General features: G+C 43.2%; 1 protein-coding gene across 1 annotated transcript in view; it reads left to right on the plus strand.

The window, feature by feature from the left end:
• LOC126174759 (uncharacterized) overlaps nucleotides 1-23,512 on the plus strand; it is a 174,496-nt gene that overhangs the window by 98,582 nt on the left and 52,402 nt on the right. Inside the window, exon 3 of the mRNA XM_049921089.1 lies at nucleotides 21,804-21,935. Coding sequence (XP_049777046.1) covers nucleotides 21,804-21,935 — 132 coding nt within the window. The remainder of the gene's footprint in view (nucleotides 1-21,803; nucleotides 21,936-23,512) is intronic.

Below are 23,512 nucleotides of genomic sequence, written 5' to 3' on the forward strand. Positions count from 1 at the left end.
GCAAAATGAGTTTCACACAGCACTGAAAGACCTCAGCCGAAACAAGGCCCCTGGAGTAGACAACATTCCATTGGAACTACTGATAGCCCTGGGAGAGCCAGCCATGACAAAACTCTTTCATCTGGTTAGCAAGATGTATGAGAAAGGCGAAATACCCTCAGACTTGGCGAGCTAACATCCCAAAGATGTTCGGGCTCACATGCGGTTCCTCTTCGTCGAAATGTCTTGGCTCAGACTCGTCTAGGGGTTGAACCGTACATGTCGCATTACACGCCTTAAATTATACACTTGTGGCCGTTTGGTTAAATTGCCTGACTGATGGCAAGTTTCCGAAGTTGTATGAAGTTAATATGACGTATAGTAACAGTAATAGTATTATCGGGAACTAAATTAACGGCACATAAGTGTTACAGGCCACACAGTTGCGATTTTATTAGAATAATGTTTATTGAGAAAGCAACAGCGAAAGTGGTCATATTTAGAACTACTGTTACACTCGAGCGCATAACCATTTGACACAATTCGATGAATCACAATCTCATCGCGAAACACAAGTCCAGTACTCTACCTTGATATTTACGCAAAAAGTTAGAGTACACGCCAGGCACGCGGCTGCTTACCAATCAGAGACTATGCCCCGCGATACCACCCAAAGCGAAATGTTCTAAGTAGTTTCACGTTCTAGCTGCCTAAAGACCGACTGTCCGCTTTCGCGTCTCAATAACAACTGTACCCTTTGGTGTCTCCAGCCGAACTGTCCGCTTTCGCATCTGCACCAGTACTGTCCCTCGGCCCGTCCCTGGCCTCGTTTCCGGCGTGCCGAGCAGTGTAGCTTTTTTTTTTTTTTTTTTTTTTTTACAGTTCCCTTTCCTGAAGCCGCCCATCTGATTGGCTACAGCTTATTCTACATTATTTAACATCTTAACATATTTAATTAATCAAAGCTAGACCACTTTCACGTTCTAAATATAGTTACAGTAATATCGATTGTTAAATTCTTTTACATAATACCAATACAATTTCCTTCCTAACTTTGAATATCACGGCCAATAGCCTTGCACCAATGTGCTTTCTGATAAATAAATGAAGAACAAAAGTAACTATTATGCACTAAAGTTTACAACATATATTCCAATGATTGATTAAGGTGTCATGCTGTCATCGTTCAATGTGTTTTGTGTGGAGGAAGTGATGATCTGACGCTTAATTGAAAATACTGATAATTTTTAATTACTGTATCTTTTACAAAAATAAAGTTACAGAGTTGATATTTACTACGTTTGTCATTTTAATGATGCATTTATATGTGAAATGTCGATCGTTAAGATAGACCTAATCGTTCAGACTTTAGAATTCAGGTATTTGTTACAAAACTTGTTAATTTAACTTCAGCAGTAAATCCCATGCTATTATATATATGATTAATATTCAAGTTTTATTGGGTTCACCATGAAATTTTATGGACGATAGCAGATTAAAATTATTGCGGCTTCATTCTCAGGATTATTACAGCATTAAATAATTTTTATAAATGTTTCCCTTTATGGCCGATCTTAGGTCCACCATATTTAACACTGATACGTCTCCTTGGCCACACAAGCCTTCTACTGAGTTTCCCTATGACGTAGGTTCTCGTCTGTATCACTAACACAATACAGCGCTTAGGCCCCAATAGACAATTGACGTCTGTGAGTTTCCCCGTCTCGTGGTGAATCTGCGATCTTTGTGGCATGCGGTTCTGGACGACAGGGTTCGTTTCAGAATTCCTGTACGCTGAGTCTTTCAGTCATATATTTAAATGATAGTGCAATGCTCGTTAGCTCACAACTTCAAGATGAATATAATACACCCAATCCCAACGGAAGTAGATGTTGACAAGTGTGAAAATTATCGAACTATCAGTTTAATAAGTCATGGTTGCAAAATACTAACACGAACTCTTTACAGACGAATGGAAAACCTCGTAGAAGCCGACCTCAGGAAGATCAGTTTGGATTCCGTAGAAATGTTGGAACAGGTGAGGCAGTACTGACCTTACGTTTATCTTAGAAGATAGATTAAGCAAAGGCAAACCTACGTGTCTAGCATTTGTAGACTTAGAGAAAGCTTTTGACAATGCTGATTGGAATACACACTTTCAAAAACTGAAGATGGCAGAGATCAAATACAGGGAGCAAAAGGCTATTTACAATTTGTACAGATACCAGGCGGCAGTTATAAGAGTCGAGGGGTATGAAAAGGAAGCAGTGGTTGGGAAGGAAGTGAGACAGGGTTGCAGCCTATTCCCGATGTTATTCAATTTTTATATTGAGCAAGCAGTAAGGGACACAAACGAAAAATTTGGAGTGGGAATTGAAGTCCATGGAGAACGAATTAAACCTTTGAGGATTTCCGATGACATTGTAATTCTGTCAGAAGCAGCAAAGGACCTGGAAGAGCAGTGGAATGGAAAGGACTGTGTCTAGAAGGGAGGACATAAGATGAACATCAACAAAAGCAACACGAGGATAATGGAATGTAGTCAAATAAAACCAGGTGATGCTGAAGGAATGAGATAAAGAAACGAGATACTTAAAGTAGTAGATCCATTTTGCTATTTGGGAGAAAAATAACTGATGATGATCGAATTAAAGAGGATATAAAATGTAGCCTGGGAATGGCAAGGAAAGCGTTTCTGAGGAAGAAAAATTTGTTGACATCGATTATAGATTAAAGTTTCAGGAAGTCTTTACTGTAAGTATTTGTATGGAGTATAGCCATGTATGGAAATGAAACATGGACGATAAATAGTTTGGGCAAGAAGAGAAGAGAAGCTTTCGAAATGTGGTGTTACAGAAGAGTAATGAAGATTAAATCGATAGATCATGTAACTAATGAGGTGGCACTCAATACAATTGGGGAGAAGAGGAATTTATGGCAAAATGGTTCAAATGGCTGTAAGCACTATGGGACTTAACATCTGAGGTCATCAGTCCCATAGACTTAGAACTACTTAAACCTAACTAACCTAAGGACATCACACACATCCATGCCCGAGGCCGGATTCGAACCTGCGACTGTAGCAGCAGCGTGGTTCCGGACTGAAGCGCCTAGAACCGCTCAGCCACTGCGGCCGGCAATTTATGGCACAACTTGACTGGAAGAAGGGATCGGTTGATAGAATATGTTCTGCGGCATCAAGGCATCACCAATTTAGTATTGGAGGGCTGTGCGGAGGGTAAAAATCGTATAGGGAGACCAAGAGATGAATACACTTAGCAGATTCAGAAGGATGTAGGTTGTAGTAGGTACTGTGAGATGAAGAAGCTTGCACAGGATAGAGTAGCGTGGAGAGCATGGAGAGCATGTGGACTGAAGACCACAACAACAACACAGCTCTTTACAGCCTATTGAAGAACTTTTATGTCTAAGCGCAATAACTCCTCGAGCTGCATCCTCACCTCACATCTATGTGAAAATTCTTACCAGTTTCCCGGAAAATATCCTTAAAATATGTTTTCCATTGACCATGATTAATATTATAATGAAGTAATATTCATTTTTTAGATCTTCAGCTCTTGTCCTTTTTCCGCGTTTGCAGTTAAAGCATAGGATACGGGTTCCGCCCTTTTGCAAACACACTGTTTTCTTTTTTTTTCGCCCAAACATGTTTCAGCACCTTGTGCTATCATCAGTGGGTTTCTGTTTATTGAAGACGTAATTTTACATTATATGGTGTAGCAGGGCCTACTGTCTGATGTTCTGCACTTATAGCTTGTCGAGTTTTGTTTTGACTGATGCTTCTTCTTTTGCGTTCTCAAGACATTGTACACACATATTAATGTAGTTTCTGTAATTTCATTTTATAAACGCCCTGTTGCGTTTTTCGGGAATTAATCGGAGGCCCTGTAGTCAGTGGAACTTGGTGGCCAGTTAACACGAGAATTTCTTGAAATTATCCACTCACTGAACTGTGCCTGAGAAGGTTCACTGTGCCTCCAGCTGTATGGTGGTTACCTCATCCTGCTGAAATCACATTTTGGGGCGATTTTCCACAGCACGATGTAAAAATTTATCTCCATATCTCTCAGAAGTAACTGAAACAAATTGCCACCGTTGTCAGTTTCGAATCGGTAACTCCCGATCACTTCCTGCGGGGTCACCCTGCGGTGGCGCAGTTCCTTTTTGTCCTTTTTACCAGGATCTGAATGTGAACTGGTTGCAGCAGATCACCGGTAGGAAAGCCGAGCAGAAACCTACCGTACTGCAACTCGCACCAGGCTGCAAAAACGTAACTGTTCTAAATATCTGGAAGAGGTCTTCATTTTGAATGAAAGGTGAAAATAGTGGGAAAACTCCGGTATATTCTACGGTTAAGAATTACAAGTTCACTGCCAAGCCTACGCTAATCCTAACACAGTCGTGCAAAAATCCTTTCATACACGTTAGCAATTTTATGGTATCGTATTTCCCAAAATGTGAACAGCTACTAAACACGGATTGTTCTGAAATGAAAATTCTCGCCAAGGTATTAACTTTATTGGTGTCTAATGAACTGAAGTTTTTGGTCACTGATCTGCTCAATATGCCACCCCGAATTACTTAAAAAATCCGTACTTTCTATATTAAAAAAAAACACACACTCACAGGAATGAATGTGCCTTCACTTTAAAACACTTTTGAGGGATGTAGCACAGCTAAAACCGGCAAACTATAACTTCTTTTGGAGCTCGTTTTACACACGACCGCACCATTGAAAGGCTGGGCTCCGACAACTTACATTGCCGTAAGCATTCTGTATCTCACGCGCAATGAATACAACGTTCTAACTGGTCAGTTTTTTAAGGCCAATAGAAAACTTTATTCTCCCGCGTTAGTCCGCGCTTTTCATAACTAATCAATCAACAAATAACACATTTTCGAGCAATACTTCTTCCCAAAATAAATATTTAACTTCCTAATTTTGTTACACTTTAATTTATTAATTATTTTCATCTGCACTCGAATTAGCTTCCCTTTTACAATAAACTTACTGAAAATATTATGATACAAAATTCCCCGTCATCTGCATTCACACTGTCTTAAACATTTCTCACGCCAGCTCTTATGGCTTTTGTCAATATAACAATGATCTACATATTTACTTTAGACAACATTCACGCTTCATTCACACTACTAAAAGCGTATACAAAACTGTACAAACATAAATAAACAAAAAAGCCTTCAAGAAATAAACAGAACAATTCACAAAAACATTCTCTTGACCTGTTTCTTGAATGTCTCTGTCCGCTACTGTACTCTGGTGGATGAAAATTAGAACTACATACTCGACTGAACGCGCTTCAGACCATCTGTCACTGTGCACGCATCAGTCATTCTCCCGATATACAGGCACTAGACAGGAGCGATAACACGCCACGCCTCAACCCCACACCAAACTGTGCACTTAATAGGGTACAGTTGGCACTGACGAACTATCCTTGGACTTTCTGTAGCCCAGCTTTGTTTATTGATGTAGCCATTCAAATGAAAATCAGCTTCCTCTGACATGACAAGTTGATGATTAAATTCATTGATTTCATGGCTAATTGTTTGATACGAATGCAAATTTTCGGCACATTTCGTGGTCCACGGGTTCCAGCACTAACTGTATTTTGTGTGGAAATATCTTTAAATGGTGTTTTAAAATTCTCTTTAGGGGTGTTCAGGACATCCCTAATTCCCTACAACGTCTTGTCGCCGATGTTTCTGGTTCTTCATCGACACTCGCCCTAACTCTTTCAGTGTTGTCTTCGATGGTTCAAATGGCTCTGAGCACTATGGGACTTAACATCTGAGGTCATCAGTCCCCTAGAACTTAGAGATACTTAAACCTAACTAACCTAAGGTCATCGCACACATCCATGCCCAAGTCAGGATTCGAACCTGCGACCGTAGCGGCCGCGCTGTTCCAGGCTGAAGCGCCTAGAACCTTTCGGCCACACAATCCGGCTTGCCTCCGTTACCAGCGAGCGTAGTCTGGCAGTATGTAATGGGTTCATCGCAGAACCATTTTCCTCTAAATCTGCCAGCAGATTACGAATCATCGTCGCTGCTTTTAAATCCAGGGAGTTTAATGGCTAGGAGTGTATTGTAAACTCATTCTGGTGTTCTTCGAGCCTCGTACGTAAACTGCGGGCTGCGTGAAAAGTTATGTGGTGCTGATGGTCCATACCATCGTGACAAGGAAAAAGAAAGTGCACTTAGCGGTGGACATAGTCCCCAAGGATACTTGTGTCGATCCATTATGCCTTCCTTATTAAGGGTGTCGCCCAAAGGGAACTCCACGAAAACATTCTCCCTAGCCGGCCGTGGTGGCCGTGCGGTTCTAGACGCTACAGTCTGGAACCGCGTGACCGCTACGGTCGCATGTTCGAATCCTGCCTCGTGCATGGACGTGTGTGCTGTCCTTAGGTTAGTGAGGTTTAAGTAGTTCTAAGTTCTAGGGAACTGATGACCTCAGAAGTTAAGTCCCATAGTGCTCAGAGCCATTTGAACCATTCTCCCTATCATAACGCGCCTTTATCCGGCTTACAACCTTCCGACGATTATTGCAGGCTGTTAGCTTTCAGACATTTCACGTCCTACGTGCTAACGGGCATCTGTCCGATGGAGCATAAACCACAAAGGCTGCCTGTTGCCGCACAGTGTGGCAATGGCGTGCCAGTTGTCTAGTCTTCACCGCCGATGAACCGGAGTCAGCACATGTGCATGAACAAGGCGCCTGCTGCGGATGCAAATACGTGGTAAAGTTCAGTGAACGGTCTTCGAGAAGACCCTGTTGTCAGTCTCTTGGTTCATCTCGGCGGTCAGTTGCTGTAACACTTGCACGTCTTTCGCTTGCGCATATCTCCCATCGTTCACCACATATATGTATGGCCCGTGGTCCACCATATTTGCCTACGCGCTGCTTTTTGGTAGCACCATATACCCATGCACGGAATACTTTAACCTCAGCGGCACACAAGCAATTAATAAACTTAGCCATTTCGGAAATGCCTTTCCCTTCGCCAGAAAGCCCAAACACGCCACCGCTTGTATTTTTATTAATAATCAGCGTTGTTGGCAAAAGACGTCCGGAATGAGAAGTCACCCTCATTTTGTCAACAGCCTTGTCAAAGAGGGCTGAGGAGCGGACAAAGGTTCAGGGCACTCTCTTGCCCTTGGGGTGGGAAACTGCCCCTAAAGATGGAAGAATCAGCGTTGATCAACGGAAGAAGGATGCCATGGCGCTAGAAACCACTGCATTACAGACACAGGAAATGTGGTCTGTAATTGAAAAAGTGTCGTGATGGGCTCTCCAATGGCGACAGATCCAGGAATAGTCTCCGGACATGACTGCCAAGGAAGAGTTGACCATGACGAAGATTGAATAACCAACGACACGCCAGAGTTCTATGGGTCAGCGCGTGGAATGTCAGAAGCTTGAAAGCGGTAGGTAAGCTAGAAAATCTCAATGGGTAAATGCAAAGGTTCAATCTGAATGTAGTAAGGGTCAGTGAACGGAAATAGAATGAAGACAAGGTTTCTGGTGAGATGAGTGCAGGGTAATATCAACAGCAGCAGAAAATGGTATTACGGGAGTAGGATTCATTATGATTAGAAACTTAAGGCAGAGAGTGCGTTCCTGAGAATAGTTCAGTGCTGGGGTTGTTCTTATCAGAATCAACAACAAACCAACAAAGATGACGATAGTTCAGATATACATGCCGAAGTCACAAGCTGGAGATGAAGACAGAGAAAGTGTATGAAGATACTGAAGATGTAATACAATACGCAAAGGCATGAGGGAGTGGAATGCAGTTGTAGTGGAGGTAGTAGAAGAAAAGACTACTGGAGAATATTGGCTTCGGACAAGAATGAGAGAGGAGAAAGGTTAATTGAGGTCTGTAATAATTTTCAGCTACTAATTTCGAATATTCTGTTCAATAATCATCAAAGGAGAAAGTATACTTGGAAATGGCCAGGCTATACGGGAAGATTTCAGTTACATTACACCATGGCCAGACAGAGATTCCGAAATCATATAATGGGTTGTAACGTGTGCTCTGGTCATAGACTCAGACCACACTTTAGTAGTGAAGAAGACTAGACTGAAATTTAAGATATGAGTCAGGAAGTCTCAATACGCAAATAAGTGGGATACGGAAGTACTAAGAAAGGATGAGATGCACTTGAACATCTCTAAGCTATAGATACAGCAATAGGGAATAGCTCTGTAAGCAGTACAGGATATCTCTAAAAATGGCAATCACAAGAGTTGGAAGAAGAAACATAGGTACAAAGAAGGTAACTGCAAAGCAACCATGGGTAACAAAGGAAACGCTTCAGTTGATCGTTGAAAGTAGAAAGTACAATAATGTTCAGGGAAATTCAGGAGTACAGTAATAGAAACGGAATAATTAGGAAGCTGAGGGAAGCTAAGACTAAATGGCAGCATGAACAGTGTGAAGAAATCGAAAAAGGAATAATTGTCGAAAAGACTGACTCAGCCAAAACATCCTTGTATGAAATTAAAAGGAAGAGTGGTAACACAAAGAGTTGAACTAGAATTCCACTGTTAAATGCAAAGGAAAGGAAAGAGTGGAAGGAGTACACTGAAGGTGTCTGTGAGGGGGAATACTTGTCTGATGTGATAGAAGAAGAAACAGGAGAAGAGATAGTTGATTAAGTGTTAGAATCAGAATCTAAGAGGGCATTGGAGGATTTAAGATCAAATAAGGTGGAAGGGATAGATAACATTCCATCAGAATTTCTAAAATCATTGGGCGAAGTGGCAACACAACGAATATTCACGTTGGTGTAAAGAATGTATGAGTTTGCCCACGCCCCATGTGATTTTCGGAAAAATATCATCCACACAATTAAGAAGACTGCAAGGGCTGACAAGTGCGGGAATTATCGCACAATAAGCTTAATGGCTCGTGCATACAAATTGCTGACAAGAGTAATATACAGAACAATGGAAAAGAATATTGAGGATATGTTACATGACGATCAGTTTGACGTTAGGGTAGGTAAACGCACTAGAAAGGCAATTCTAACGTTCCCGTTGATAATGCAAGCAAGACTAAAAAAAATCAACACACTTTCACAGGTCTGTCGACCTGGCAAAAGCGTTCGAAATGTGCAGTGCCGTATGATATTCGAAAATTTGAGAAAAAAAGGGGTAAGCTATAGGGAGAGACGGGTCATATACCATACGAGGGCAAAGGGGGATTAATAAGAGTGGACGACGAAGAACGAAGTGCTCAAATTAAAAAGGGTGTAAGACACGGATCTAGTCTTTCGCCCAATCTTTCGGCCCTACTCTTCAATCTGTACATAGAAGAAGGAATGATGAAAATAAAAGAAAGGTTCAGCAGTGGAATTAAAATTCGGTGTGAAAGAATTTCAATGAACGGTTCACTGATGAAATTGCTATCCTGCAGAAAGAAATGATCTGCTGAATGGATTGAAAAGTCTAATGAGTACAGAATATGGATTCAGAGTAAATCGAAGAAAGAGGAAAGTAATGAGAAGTAGCAGAAATGAGAGCAGCGGAAAACTTAACATCAGTTTTGATACTCACGAAGTAGATTAAGTTAAGGAATTCTACTACGGAGGCAGCAAAATAACCAATGACAGACGGAACAAGGAGGACATTAAAAGCAGTCTACCACTGGAAAAAAGGGCATTCCTGGCTCAGAGAAGTCTACTAGTGTAAAACACAGGCCTTAATAAGAAGACGAAATTTCTGATAATTATGTCTGGAGCACAGCGTTGTATGGGAGTGATACATGGATTGTGAGAAAACTGTAACAAAAGCGACTCGAAGAATTTGAGATGTGGTGCTGCAGATGAATGTTGAAAATTAGGTGGAATGATAAGGTAAGGAATGAGGAGATTGGATGCTGAAACGGATAGGAAGGGATATGGGAAAATGCTGAGAAGAAGAAGGGACAGGATGATATTACATCTGTTAAGGCGTCAGGGGATGACTTCGATGGTACTAGAGGAAGCTGTAGAGGGCATAAGCTGTACAGGAATACAGAGGTTGGAATACGAAAAGCAAATAATTGAGGATGTAGGTGGAAAGTGCTACTCTGAGATGGAGGAGTTGGTACAGGAGAGGAAATTTTCACGGGGCGGATCGAATCAGAGGGCTGACGACTCAAAAAAAAATAAAAAATAAAAAATAAAAATAAAATAAATAAAAATAAAATAAAATAAAATAAAAGGGCATGGTTAATGGCTTCTTCTGTGGATTTTCCGGCGCTGAAACAGAATTGGTATTGGCTCATGCCCCTAACAGCTCTGCGGGTTTACAAGCGCTTACACAGTAGTTTTCCTGAAACTTTGTTAGGGTGTTTATTAACGTATTGGCCTGCAAGACTTTGGATCTGAGGGACACCTGTCTGCTGATTTTTTAATAATGAGTGCTTCGGAGGTTTTCCATAATGTAGGTACCCTGCCAAGGCGTAAGGCATCGTTCAGTAATGGTGTTAGGAACGGAGTGATCTGCGGTGCTAGTTTTTCCAGTGTTCCGGAGTGGATACCATCCGGTCCAGGTATGTTTTTATTTTTGAGTTCTGAAATTGCCAATGCAACTTCTCCTTGTGCAAAAGGACAGGTAACAGTTCCAGTGTTGCAGTGCTGTGTGGCGTGTGTAACTCTTCTCTTAGTGTTGTATGATATTGCTTGTCTGTATCGAAGAATTCATCAGGGAGCAGTTTGTGTAGCAGAAACTCCTATTCCTCCATCCCCTCGTCATCGTGTCGTCATTCTATGTCAGCGTTACAAGAACTAGTGGTTTTTTTATCTTCTTTGTCAGGATTTTGTATGACACCCCATATAGTTTGCTCTGTTCGTGTTGTTACAAGTCGTTCCCATTGTAGTTTAAGCATGTCGCATAGGGTCTGTCTGTATGAGTCTCGTGCATGCCTATAGGCTTCAAGTCCTATGAGTCTGGTATCCACCTGTGATAATTTTCGTTGCTTCTGGCGTCTCGTTTGAGTCTCCTGAGCTCGTTGGTTCACGGTGAGCGTTTTGTGTTCTTTGCCGTCAGTACTTATGTGTTTTATGCGTGTTGTTTTACCTGTGTTAGTTTGTGTGCTCTCTAATCGATACCTCCAATGACGTTTCGTAGACCGTGTTTTTCGCATAATTTCCGTTAATTTGTTCGAATCTGCTTAGTGGAACCATAAGTATTAGGTGTGTGATTTGGTAGTTGTGTTCTGAGTGTGAGTTTGTGTGTATGTTACGACACTGTGGTAACTACTGATTATATTGTCGTGTACGATTCAGTTTGTTACATATGCCATTTCAGAATTATTTCCTACCGCAAAGACTATATTATTGGTCGTACCATCGAACCCTGCTAATGTTAGAATAGGCGCCTCCGTGCTCATTACATGTAACTGTGTTTCTTGTACTAGGTAGGTGATTATAAGTCTTCCGTCATCCGTTCTGTTTGAGTTCCAGAGGGTGGATCGTGTATTAATGTCACCAATGGTCACTAATATTTTTCCTCTGGCATATATTGATAGGTCTCTGTGTAAGGTAGAATTTTATGGCTATATTGGGCGTACATGAGCGTAACCACCCATGTTACGTTCACACTGGTTATCTTTATGGTAACTAAATGTTGACTGCATAACTGCTTTACCTTAACTATGTTGTAAGTTCTGTTCAAATCTACTGTTGCAGCCTTACAGTCATTGCTGTCTGTTATCATGACAGCATGATTTGCTAGACATACACTCCTGGAAATTGAAATAAGAACACCGTGAATTCTTTGTCCCAGGAAGGGGAAACTTTATTGACACATTCCTGGGGTCAGATACATCACATGATCACACTGACAGAACCACAGACACATAGACACAGGCAACAGAGCATGCACAATGTCGGCACTAGTACAGTGTATATCCACATTACGCAGCAATGCAGGCTGCTATTATCCCATGGAGACGATCGTAGAGATGCTGGGTGTAGTCCTGTGGAACGGCTTGCCATGCCATTTCCACCTAGCGCCTCAGTTGGACCAGCGTTAGTGCTGGACGTGCAGACCGCGTGAGACGACGCTTCATCCAGTCCCAAACATGCTCAATGGGGGACAGATCCGGAGATCTTGCTGGCCAGGGTAGTTGACTTACACCTTCTAGAGCACGTTGGGTGGCACGGGATACATGCGGACGTGCATTGTCCTGTTGGAACAGCAAGTTCCCTTGCCCGTCTAGGAATGGTAGAACGATGGGTTCGATGACGGTTTGGATGTACCGTGCACTATTCAGTGTCCCCTCGACGATCACCAGTGGTGTACGGCCAGTGTAGGAGATCGCTCCCACACCATGATGCCGGGTGTTGGCCCTGTGTGCCTCGGTCGTATGCAGTCCTGATTGTGGCGCTCACCTGCACGGCGCCAAACACGCATACGACCATCATTGGCACCAAGGCAGAAGTGACTCTCATCGCTGAAGACGACACGTCTCCATTCGTCCCTCCATTCACGCCTGTCGCGACACCACTGGAGGCGGGCTGCACGATGTTGGGGCGTGAGCGGAAGACGGCCTAACGGTGTGCGGGACCGTAGCCCAGCTTCATGGAGACGGTTGCGAATGGTCCTCGCCGATACCCCAGGAGCAACAGTGTCCCTAATTTGCTGGGAAGTGGCGGTGCGGTCCCCTACGGCACTGCGTAGGATCCTACGGTCTTGGCGTGCATCCGTGCGTCGCTGCGGTCCGGTCCCAGGTCGACGGGCACGTGCACCTCCCGCCGACCACTGGCGACAACATCGATGTACTGTGGAGACCTCACGCCCCACGTGTTGAGCAATTCGGCGGTGCGGTCCCCTACGGCACTGCGTAGGATCCTACGGTCTTGGCGTGCATCCGTGCGTCGCTGCGGTCCGGTCCCAGGTCGACGGGCACGTGCACCTCCCGCCGACCACTGGCGACAACATCGATGTACTGTGGAGACCTCACGCCCCACGTGTTGAGCAATTCGGCGGTACGTCCACCCGGCCTCCCGCATGCCCACTATACGCCCTCGCTCAAAGTCCGTCAACTGCACATACGGTTCACGTCCACGCTGTCGCGGCATGCTACCAGTGTTAAAGACTGCGATGGAGCTCCGTATGCCACGGCAAACTGGCTGACACTGACGGCGGCGGTGCACAAATGCTGCGCAGCTAGCGCCATTCGACGGCCAACACCGCGGTTCCTGGTGTGTCCGCTGTGCCGTGCGTGTGATCACTGCTTGTACAGCCCTCTCGCAGTGTCCGGAGCAAGTATGGTGGGTCTGACACACCGGTGTCAATGTGTTCTTTTTTCCATTTCCAGGAGTGTATTAGTAGCCCATATCTGTTATAAGGTTGTTGTAAGCACGTGATGTCTGCTTGCAAGTCTTGTGCTATTTTCGGGAGTTTTATGTATTATGTTGTAAGATATTCATTTTTGCCTATGTGTTCTGGGTGTTTTATATGGACAAAGCATTTACTGCCCGTCTGTGAGTAACTATGGGTGACACTATCTAAGTAGGGTCCGTTCCCCTGTTTGCAATGACATTTCTTTCCTCTAGTCAACTTATAAGTAAGTTAAATTCTAAATTATGGTAATTAGATGTATCTGGCTTCTTGCTGGTGCTAGTTTCTGTTGCTTTTATTGCAGTGGTACTAGATGGATTGTGTTTTGGTGTTGGTCGCTGATTGGGAGACATTTTAAGATCTTTTCTGGCTATCGCATGATTACATTTCATTTTGTCATATGCTTCTTATCCTCTGTATCGTGGATACTTGAACTGGGACAGAGCTGACATCGAAATGGACCCACAAAATTTATATCGAGGAGAACCTGTAAATCAGGGAGATAGTTCATATCATGTGTCCATATGTGTACAATGATTTTCAGTAAAAAAAAAAAATTGGACCACAAATCTGCCGCATGAAAGGTAACTCATATGGGCGCAGGATGTCCTTGAAGTACCACTGTGCTGTCAGAGTTCCTCACTCACTGAAAGCAGTGACGTGAGTCCACGGTTAGTCAGTTAGCTGCGGGTTACGTAGATCATCTGAAAGATTCTTGTATCGAAATAATGTGGAGTGAGTCAGTTTACGGAATACGCATACCTTTTTTTTGCTAACATTAATGAACAGAATACTTTTTATCTTGCTCATGCAACTGGAAATCAAACATTTTGCCAATTAAGCTAGGAGTAAAACCTCTGTTCTTCTCCAGAACATTTGAAGAAAGACTTATCTGCACAGGTAGCCGCCATACCCGCCGACGGTACTGCCGAACCGTGATTCATTTCTGTCCACTAAGCAACGTCCTTCATCTACAATACATGACTCTCGCTCAAGGCACTAGTCGGAAGGCAGGCGTCTGTCTAGGGTTGTTGAAGGAGGCGTATGCGTTTGACGGTAATTACCTAGTGCGGCTCCAGCTAGCCGCCCACCAACTGTGCACAGAATGTTCTAGGGAGTCCAGTACTTCTTCTGCAATAGCAGGTGCAGATGTGGATCGGCAACGATATGCTTGCTGCATAACACGGTCTTCCTCCCTTGTGATCGACGGGAACCTTGGCGACTAATATGCCTTCCCTCATGTTCCCATGTAGTCCAATGTAAGGCAACTGTCATATATGCCCCACAGATCTGGGTATTGCACTATTCGACTAGCCTCCCAAATGGTGGTCCACAGTGAGGCATCTTCGAAACTCCACTAAGTGCTGATGAAACTATTTCACGCGAATAGATGGCATCCCTTTGTCCTTCATACCGATTACTCAACGTCCGACGATGTTTGGACACATTATACACCCTACACGCCTGGTAACAAAACTCAACATGAAAAACCCTTATGCAGTCTAGTGGCCGTTCCACTGGTCACTGAGAATTACAACTCTTATCATTCACACAACCCCGATGACGTGTACGAAGTTAGATTGACACCCAACTATGTCTTATGCATACTTCACCTTTCTGGCAGGCAGTGTACTACCAACCTTTTTCTAAAATACACTCCTGGAAATGGAAAAAACGTGGGGCGTGAGGTCTCCACAGTACATCGATGTTGTCGCCAGTGGTCGACGGAAGGTGCACGTGCCCGTCGACCTGGGACCGGACCGCAGCGACGCACGGATGCACGCCAAGACCGTAGGATCCTACGCAGTGCCGTAGGGGACCGCACCGCCACTTCCCAGCAAATTAGGGACACTGTTGCTCCTGGAGTATCGGCGAGGACCATTCGCAACCGTCTCCATGAAGCTGGGCTACGGTCCCGCACACCGTTAGGCCGTCTTCCGCTCACGCCCCAACATCGTGCAGCCCGCCTCCAGTGGTGTCGCGACAGGCGTGAATGGAGGGACGAATGGAGACGTGTCGTCTTCAGCGATGAGAGTCACTTCTGCCTTGGTGCCAATGATGGTCGTATGCGTGTTTGGCGCCGTGCAGGTGAGCGCCACAATCAGGACTGCATACGACCGAGGCACACAGGGCCAACACCCGGCATCATGGTGTGGGGAGCGATCTCCTACACTGGCCGTACACCACTGGTGATCGTCGAGGGGACACTGAATAGTGCACGGTACATCCAAACCGTCATCGAACCCATCGTTCTACCATTCCTAGACCGGCAAGGGAACTTGCTGTTCCAACAGGACAATGCACGTCCGCATGTATCCCGTGCCACCCAACGTGCTCTAGAAGGTGTAAGTCAACTACCCTGGCCAGCATGATCTCCGGATCTGTCCCCCATTGAGCATGTTTGGGACTGGATGAAGCGTCGTCTCACGCAGTCTGCACGTCCAGCACGAACGCTGGTCCAACTGAGGCGCCAGGTGGAAATGGCATGGCAAGCCGTTCCACAGGACTACATCCAACATCCCTATGATCGTCTCCATGGGAGAATAGCAGCCTGCATTGCTGCGAAAGGTGGAAATACACTGTACTAGTGCCGACATTGTGCATGCTCTGTTGCCTGTGTCTATGTGCCTGTGGTTCTGTCAGATTGATCATGTGATGTATCTGACCCCAGGAATGTGTCAATAAAGTTTCCCCTTCCTGGGACAATGAATTCACGGTGTTCTTATTTCAATTTCCAGGAGTGTATGTCCACAGATCTTTATTATCTTACGCTCAGACTCTACTTTCTGAACCACCTGATGCAGAACACAACAAGTTCAGCAGTTATCTAAGGCTGGTTACTCTTAACAGCGTAGATGAATTAGAATACATTTCACATCAATGATGACAAATACTGTATATCCTCGGACCACCTGCGTCGGTCAACCATCTTCAGATATGAAGCAAAACACAAATACAACTGGTGGATCTCTACACCTTAAAACAATAAAATCGGTCACGAAGAAAAGTATTACTGACATACATGCGAAAATCATGCGCTTTAAATATGACGAGGCATACCTGTTATATAAAAAGCATGTCCTACTATACCGGTGCAATAGTCGCATCGTCAAATGCAGAAGACGAAATCAGCCCCAGCATCGTCACACATATATAAATTATGGTATATACAAGAGTCATCTTGTTAGCAGAGGTACTGTTCAAAACAAACTGCTGTACAATAGCTACAAAATGTTTGTGTCGCAACCTCGCCAGATTTCGCTGCTGTAGATGTACAGGGTTATTACAAATGATTGAAGCGATTTCACAGCTCTACAATAACTTTATTATTTGAGATATTTTCACAATGCTTTGCACACACATACAAAAACTCAAAAAGTTTATTTAGGCGTTCACAAATGTTCGATATGTGCCCCTTTAGTGATTCGGCAGACATCAAGCCGATAATCAAGTTCCTCCCACACTCGGCGCAGCATGTCCCCATCAATGAGTTCGAAAGCATCGTTGATGCGAGCTCACAGTTCTGGCACGTTACTTGGGCGAGGAGGTTTAAACGCTGAATCTTTCACATAACCCCACAAAAAGAAATCGCATGGGGTTAAGTCGGGAGAGCGTGGAGGCCATGACATGAATTGCTGATCATGATCTCCACCACGACCGATCCATCAGTTTTCCAATCTCCTGTTTAAGAAATGCCGAACATCATGATGGAAGTGCAGTGGAGCACCATCCTGTTGAAAGATGAAGTCGGCGCTGTCGGTCTCCAGTTGTGGCATGAGCCAATTTTCCAGCATGTCCAAATACACGTGTCCTGTAACGTTTTTTTCGCAGAAGAAAAAGGGGCCATAAACTTTAAACCGTGAGATTGCTCAAAACACGTTAACTTTTGGTGAATTGCGAATTGGCTGCACGAATGCGTGAGGATTCTCTACCGCCCAGATTCGCACATTGTGTCTGTTCACTTCACCATTAAGAAAAAATGTTGCTTCATCACTGAAAACAAGTTTCGCACTGAACGCATCCTTTTCCATGAGCTGTTGCAACCGCGCCGAAAATTCAAAGCGTTTGACATTGTCATCGGGTGTCAGGGCTTGTAGCAATTGTAAACGGTAATGCCTCTGCTTTAGCCCTTTCCGTAAGATTTTCCAAACCGTCGGCTGTGGTACGTTTAGCTCCCTGCTTGCTTTATTCGTCGACTTCCGCGAGCTACGCGTGAAACTTGCCCGCACGCGTTCAACCGTTTCTTCGCTCACTGCAGGCCGACCCGTTGATTTCCCCTTACAGAGGCATCCAGAAGCTTTAAACTGCGCATATCATCGCCGAATAGAGTTAGCAGTTGGTGGATCTTTGTTGAACTTCGTCCTGAAGTGTCGTTGCACTGTTATGACTAACTGATGTGAGTGCATTTCAAGCACGACATACGCTTTCTCGGCTCCTGTCGCCATTTTGTCTCACTGCGCTCTCGAGCGCTCTGGCGGCAGAAACCTGAAGTGCGGCTTCAGCCGAACAAAATTTTATGAGTTTTTCTACGTATCTGTAGTGTGTCGTGGCCATATGTCAATGAATGGAGCTACAGTGAATTTATTTGTAATAGCCCTGTACACATGTTCTTCAATGATATATTATGTAAAATAAAAAGAGGAATATAATCTGTAAAGCCTGTGGTTGGTTAATCAGGTGTAAAAGTCATTACAGTAATAAAATGCAACAAATTAAGACACAGAAAAGGTTTTATTGTTAATAAGGAAAAAGGTACGTGACATACATTCTGATACCCTCTAGCGGTGAATTTTAGATTGAAATATAAAGACATAAGTAATAAACAGCTTAGGAAGTATACAGAATAATATAAAAATCACAAAAATAAATAGCGAAAGAAGCCCATTGAATTAAAATAAATTATAGCAAATAATAATCTGCTACCACCAGAATGCGACATAGGTGAGAAGTACGAGTATTTTTCACAATTATTGTAATCAATTCCCTATACTCCAGGGTCGTCACATTTGCCTTACCCCGTTTTCAGTTTATATTTTACTTGCAGTTGTACGGCAGTTTTAGCTTGAAAACCTAACATTAATTTTTATGAAACTTTTTTCTACTTGCAAGGACACTTTAGCGTGAAATTTCATCGAAATGATTTTCGTTAATTCTTTATTGGTTCCATTTTTCTGGGTAGTGTGCGTCTGCTTGCAGTTTATTATACGTTTCTTTAGCCTACTGTAAGGGCCCATGACGTCATTTACAGAAAAGCCTTTAGCTATTGCAGTTTGCTTTAAAATACTTAGTTCCCTACGCATTTCGCTTTCAGCCAAAGGTAGACGAAAGAGTCGGTGAATACTGAGGCGAAGTGTGCTTTTTTATATCGTGGAGGATGACATGAACTTACTTTGATGATACTATCTGTACATATAGATTTTCTGAACATCGAAAACCTACGTTCGTCGTCAACGTTCCTAATAGTAAGGTCGAGGTAGTTAATGCAGCTCTCTTTTTGAAACCTACGAAGTAAAAGTTATTTTTGTTGAATGCTGCCAATTACTTGGGAAAATGCATTGAGCTCACTCTATCAGTAATAAAACTTCCTCAACGTAACGTTCATAATAAATCTCTTATTTCTTTTAGCTGTATAAACTTCGTAAAAATTTGCGTTCTAAATCGTTCACAAAAATATCTGCTCAAGTAGCAGCTAGACTATTACCGATCCAAAGCCCATCTTTTTGATAACATATTTTGTCATTGAGAGTAAAAATGTTCTAAGCTATAACAAATTCTAGAAATTCAATTACTTCTGTACACTCTGCAGTATTGATCTTGCTGTGGGCTAGCAGATTACGTCTAATAATTTCGAGAGTTTCTTTTATCGGGTCATTACTGTAGAGGTTTTTTACATCCAAGGTTGCTAACATCCCATTATCTACTATATGTATATCATTGATTCCATTTGCAAACTCAGAACAGTTTTTGACCCCAGAATAAGTATTGAAAGTGTAAACTGATTTAAGTTACAAAACTTCTTTAGTTTATAACATGGTGATTACATATTATTCACAATCGGCTGAACCTGGTAGCTATCTTTGAATCTTAACTTGAGATCTACGCTGGGGCAGTTTAGCATTCATCATTTTAAGCTATATCTTTCGGTAATCGTTAAGAAGAAATAGGAAGCTCTCTCTCTTTCTATGCAAATGCGTCTGAAACTTCTCAATTGGAGCTTTGTAATTCCTGTAATATCGTTTTTCTGCAAAAAAAAAAAAAAATAAAATAAATCCGTCTACCTAACGTAGTCATCCTTACATGTAAAACATATAAGAACTGCCGTATTTCCCTTGTCTGTCGAATGGCCATTGCTTTCTCTTTCTCTAACTTTGTATTGAGGTTTTCTTAAACTACGGTTCTCGTGATTCACTACTTTACAAGAACTGTTTTGAACTGATAAAACTTTATTGACCTTTCTCCAGAACATGATCGTTTTGGCGGTCTAGATGCTATGTTATATGGGCCTACTCATCTCCAGATAGTTGAACATGAAATACCTGTCTATAAACGTTATTATGACACTGTACTCTTTGCCGCGAGGAGCGATGCGCAGTTTGAGGCGCTGTGTCATTGATTGCACTGCCCCTCCCACCGGAGCTTCGACTCCTCCCTCGGGCATGAGTGTGTGTGTTGTTCTTAGCATAAGTTGGTTTAAGTTAGTGTAAGAAGTGTGTAAGTCTAGAGACCGATAACCTCAGCAGTTTGGTCCCTTAGGAATTCACACACACATACACACACACAGTACTCTTTCCACACTTGCGTCTTTTCAGAGATGACAATGCGCCACAGAATGGAACAGTGCAGGTAGAACGTGAGAACGATCTTGTCCAATCCCGAGACTTAAATGCCATCGAGCACGTGTGGGATGCTTTACGGAGACATAGTGAAGGACGTCCACATGCACCAAGGACCAAACAGCAATTGTCAACTGTCGGCCGGAGTGGCCGAGCGGTTCTAGGCGCTTCTGTCTGTAACCAGCTGACCGCTACTGTCGCTGGTTCGAATCCTGCCTCGGGCATGGATGTGTGTGATGTCCTTAGGTTAGATAGGTTTAAGTAGTTCTAAGTTGTAGGGGACTGATGACCTCAGAAGTCAAGTCCCGTAATGGAGCCATTTGAACCATTTAACCCAATTGTCAACCGCGCTGGTGGAGGATTGGAACGCCCTAACACAAGAACTTAACATCAACCATGTGGCAAACACTGCAGTATGTTGCAGACTGTTGTCATCACGCACACTATTAAGAGCCATGTCTCGGGTTTTGTAACGTCCAGGTCACATTCACAAGCACGATGACTTTAGTGTAATTATCGTCTTGGAATAAAGGTGTCTTTTCTGTTCGCCCCACTGTGCAGTTCTTTCAGTTTTCTTCTGTACTATGACAAAGAAGTTCTTCAGACGTATGGTCTAACTTTCATACAACTGTGTTAGCTGGTAGGGACACAGCATGCGAAAATTACTTTCATTCTTAGGTTTCGAGCACCTTTCTATGATATCACGTTCAGATGGAAGTCAGGACAAGTGGGCGGTTGTTGAGATGGAGAAAGAACTGACATAGATAGGTTTGGCGTTTAGTTGGCCCGAAACAGATTTTAGAAACCTGGAAATAGTAAAATCATAAACATTGATTTGCACACTCCTCCCCGAAAGTTGGTCTCCAGTTTCTTAACCTCATCGTATGGATGTACTGATTAACGAGATGTAGAGAGAGTTTTCTCAAAATAATACAAAGATAAACTTTAGTTTTCTGGCAGTTGAATATATTTGAAACAGCGAGTGCAAATATAGATGTTGAATTCGATTTTACATCTAGTATTGTATCTAATATTCTGCTAGATAAACTCGATCCAACGTCAGCTGGAAAAAGTTAAAAACGTATTTTATCCATCCTCAGCAACATATTTTATCCATCATCGGCAACTGTGGTTGTCTAAAACCAAGTAATAAGCTGTGAGTTGCACAAAAGAAATGTAAGTTCTTCGCGCGTTTCGGGAACCTAGTGCTCTTCTTCAGAAGGTTATACCTATCGCATTGTGTAACATATTGCTACTGTAGTTTTCAGGTCCACGGCATTCTGCTATTTTATTTTACTGTTAATACAAATACTGTGATGGGTATAACGTTCTGAAGAAGGGGACTAAGTGCCCGAAACCGGTAAAGAAATAAGTTCCTGTATGCAACTGGTTGCTTACTATTTCGTTACACTGTTGATAAGCAAGCTGTCAGCACAAGCATCTCTTTTCCTTCATGCCCCCCTCACCCCTCCAGGTCCCCTCCAGCCTCCCCCCCCCCTTGCGCCACGTTATTCGGAAACAGAACAAAATGCTTCTGAGGATGCCTAGCTGTCGTCGGCAGCGGGGTGCTGCTGCTATTGTACCGCAGTGCCTGTGGTTTTTTACAGACGGGGCTGGAGAGGCGGAAAGAGTCGAGTGCGGCGCCCCTGGCTGGCAGTGGCTGCACTACGCCCGACGAGCCGACGCTTTTGGATGACCCTTATCCCTTCGCTCTCGTACTACGGCTTCGTGTCCTCCAGGTACAGTGGACAGTTTGTGAGGTATTGTACATGCTTATACGTCAGTAATCTATGGCGATGTAACAATAATTTGTTTCATTAATACTCAGATAATACTTGATGTATGAAACGCAGTGTTTGCGAACAAAATGGCATATGTGATTGAAGAAGATAGGTAATGACTGACATCCATGAGATCGAATTCAGTTTCTAGCACAATTTATGGTGGTCTTAAAGTGAGAAAATATAACCATAACGTGCATCTAAAGCATCTACATGTCCTGACACTTAATCTAAATTCGCTCGAATCTTTTTTGACATAAAATCAACAAGCATATTTTAGTCGCGTGGTACTTCATCGACAGTTACATCGGCGTCAGAACTTATCGACCATTGTCCACCGCTAGATTGTGGGCCACCTGATGGAGATGCGGGCACATGTTGCGCTAAGGAAATTATGTAGCATGGGACAGCTGCCCATATTGCTGGGTTCTATGCAACTTAGAACGCCTTGAAATACCAGCCGCAAGATTTTCATACTCTTTCGATCGCTACATGAAAACTACTACCTACAGAAAAACTGAACACGATCTTTTTGTGGGATATGTAATGTAGTTTGATTTTGTACTGAGATGCATTTTCGCTAGAAGACATAGTACTAGAATTATGGAAGAAAATTAGACAAAACTGATCTTCAAACACGTATTTCTCGATTAACTCGAAAACTGTGGGCTCCGGTGAAAACGTGTCCCAGTTCAAAATATAACTACATTAAATTTTCTACAAAATGGTTGTGTACATTTTTTCTATAGGACTAATAGTTTCCACATAGCTATAGAACAGGAAAATCTTGCATTTTAAGACGTTGCAGACTGCATAAAATCCATAAGTAGGGTAGCTGAATCACCATTTATAAATGGAGGAGAGACAAATGGGGAATTATAGAATGATTCCCCATTCGATCAACGATACAGAATGAATATGCAGAAATCGACTGACGTAATCGATTTTGACAAAAGGCAGTCTTTTATCTCCCAACGCCTGGAAATGAGCATCTCGGAAAAAGCGAAGCAGGTCGATTGTTCGCGTGCTGCTATCGTGAACATGTATGGAAAGTGATAAGACGACGTTGAGATCACGAGTAGGCAATAAGGTATTCGACGTCGAAGTCTCATCACAGAACGTTGAGGTCAGAGGCTTGCCCTCTACGTAAAGAACAGGCGGTTATCTGTGAGAGATACGTCGTCAGACTACAATGCTCGTGTTGGTACAAAATTTTCGGAGCACACCATCCAGCGACATTTTTGAACATGGACTCTACAGTAGTCGACCTCTACAGGTTCACATGTTAACTAGACAACTTCGCTAATTACCACTTCAGTCATCATCATATCATCGATAGCGAATAGCTGCTCGAAACATGCACCGCACAGCAGACTCGGGCTGATGGAAGCACTGTTATACTATGGAGAACATTCATCTATGCCTCCAAGGACCTGTGGCGCTAATCCGAAGGTACCAAGACTGTTGTGAACTACTGTGAATATTATTATGTACCATTTGCATCCCTTCATGCTTTGGCCATCCCCGGTGACAAG

This window comes from Schistocerca cancellata, chromosome 3 (assembly GCF_023864275.1).
Source record: "Schistocerca cancellata isolate TAMUIC-IGC-003103 chromosome 3, iqSchCanc2.1, whole genome shotgun sequence".
Classification (NCBI taxonomy): Eukaryota; Metazoa; Arthropoda; class Insecta; order Orthoptera; family Acrididae; genus Schistocerca; species Schistocerca cancellata.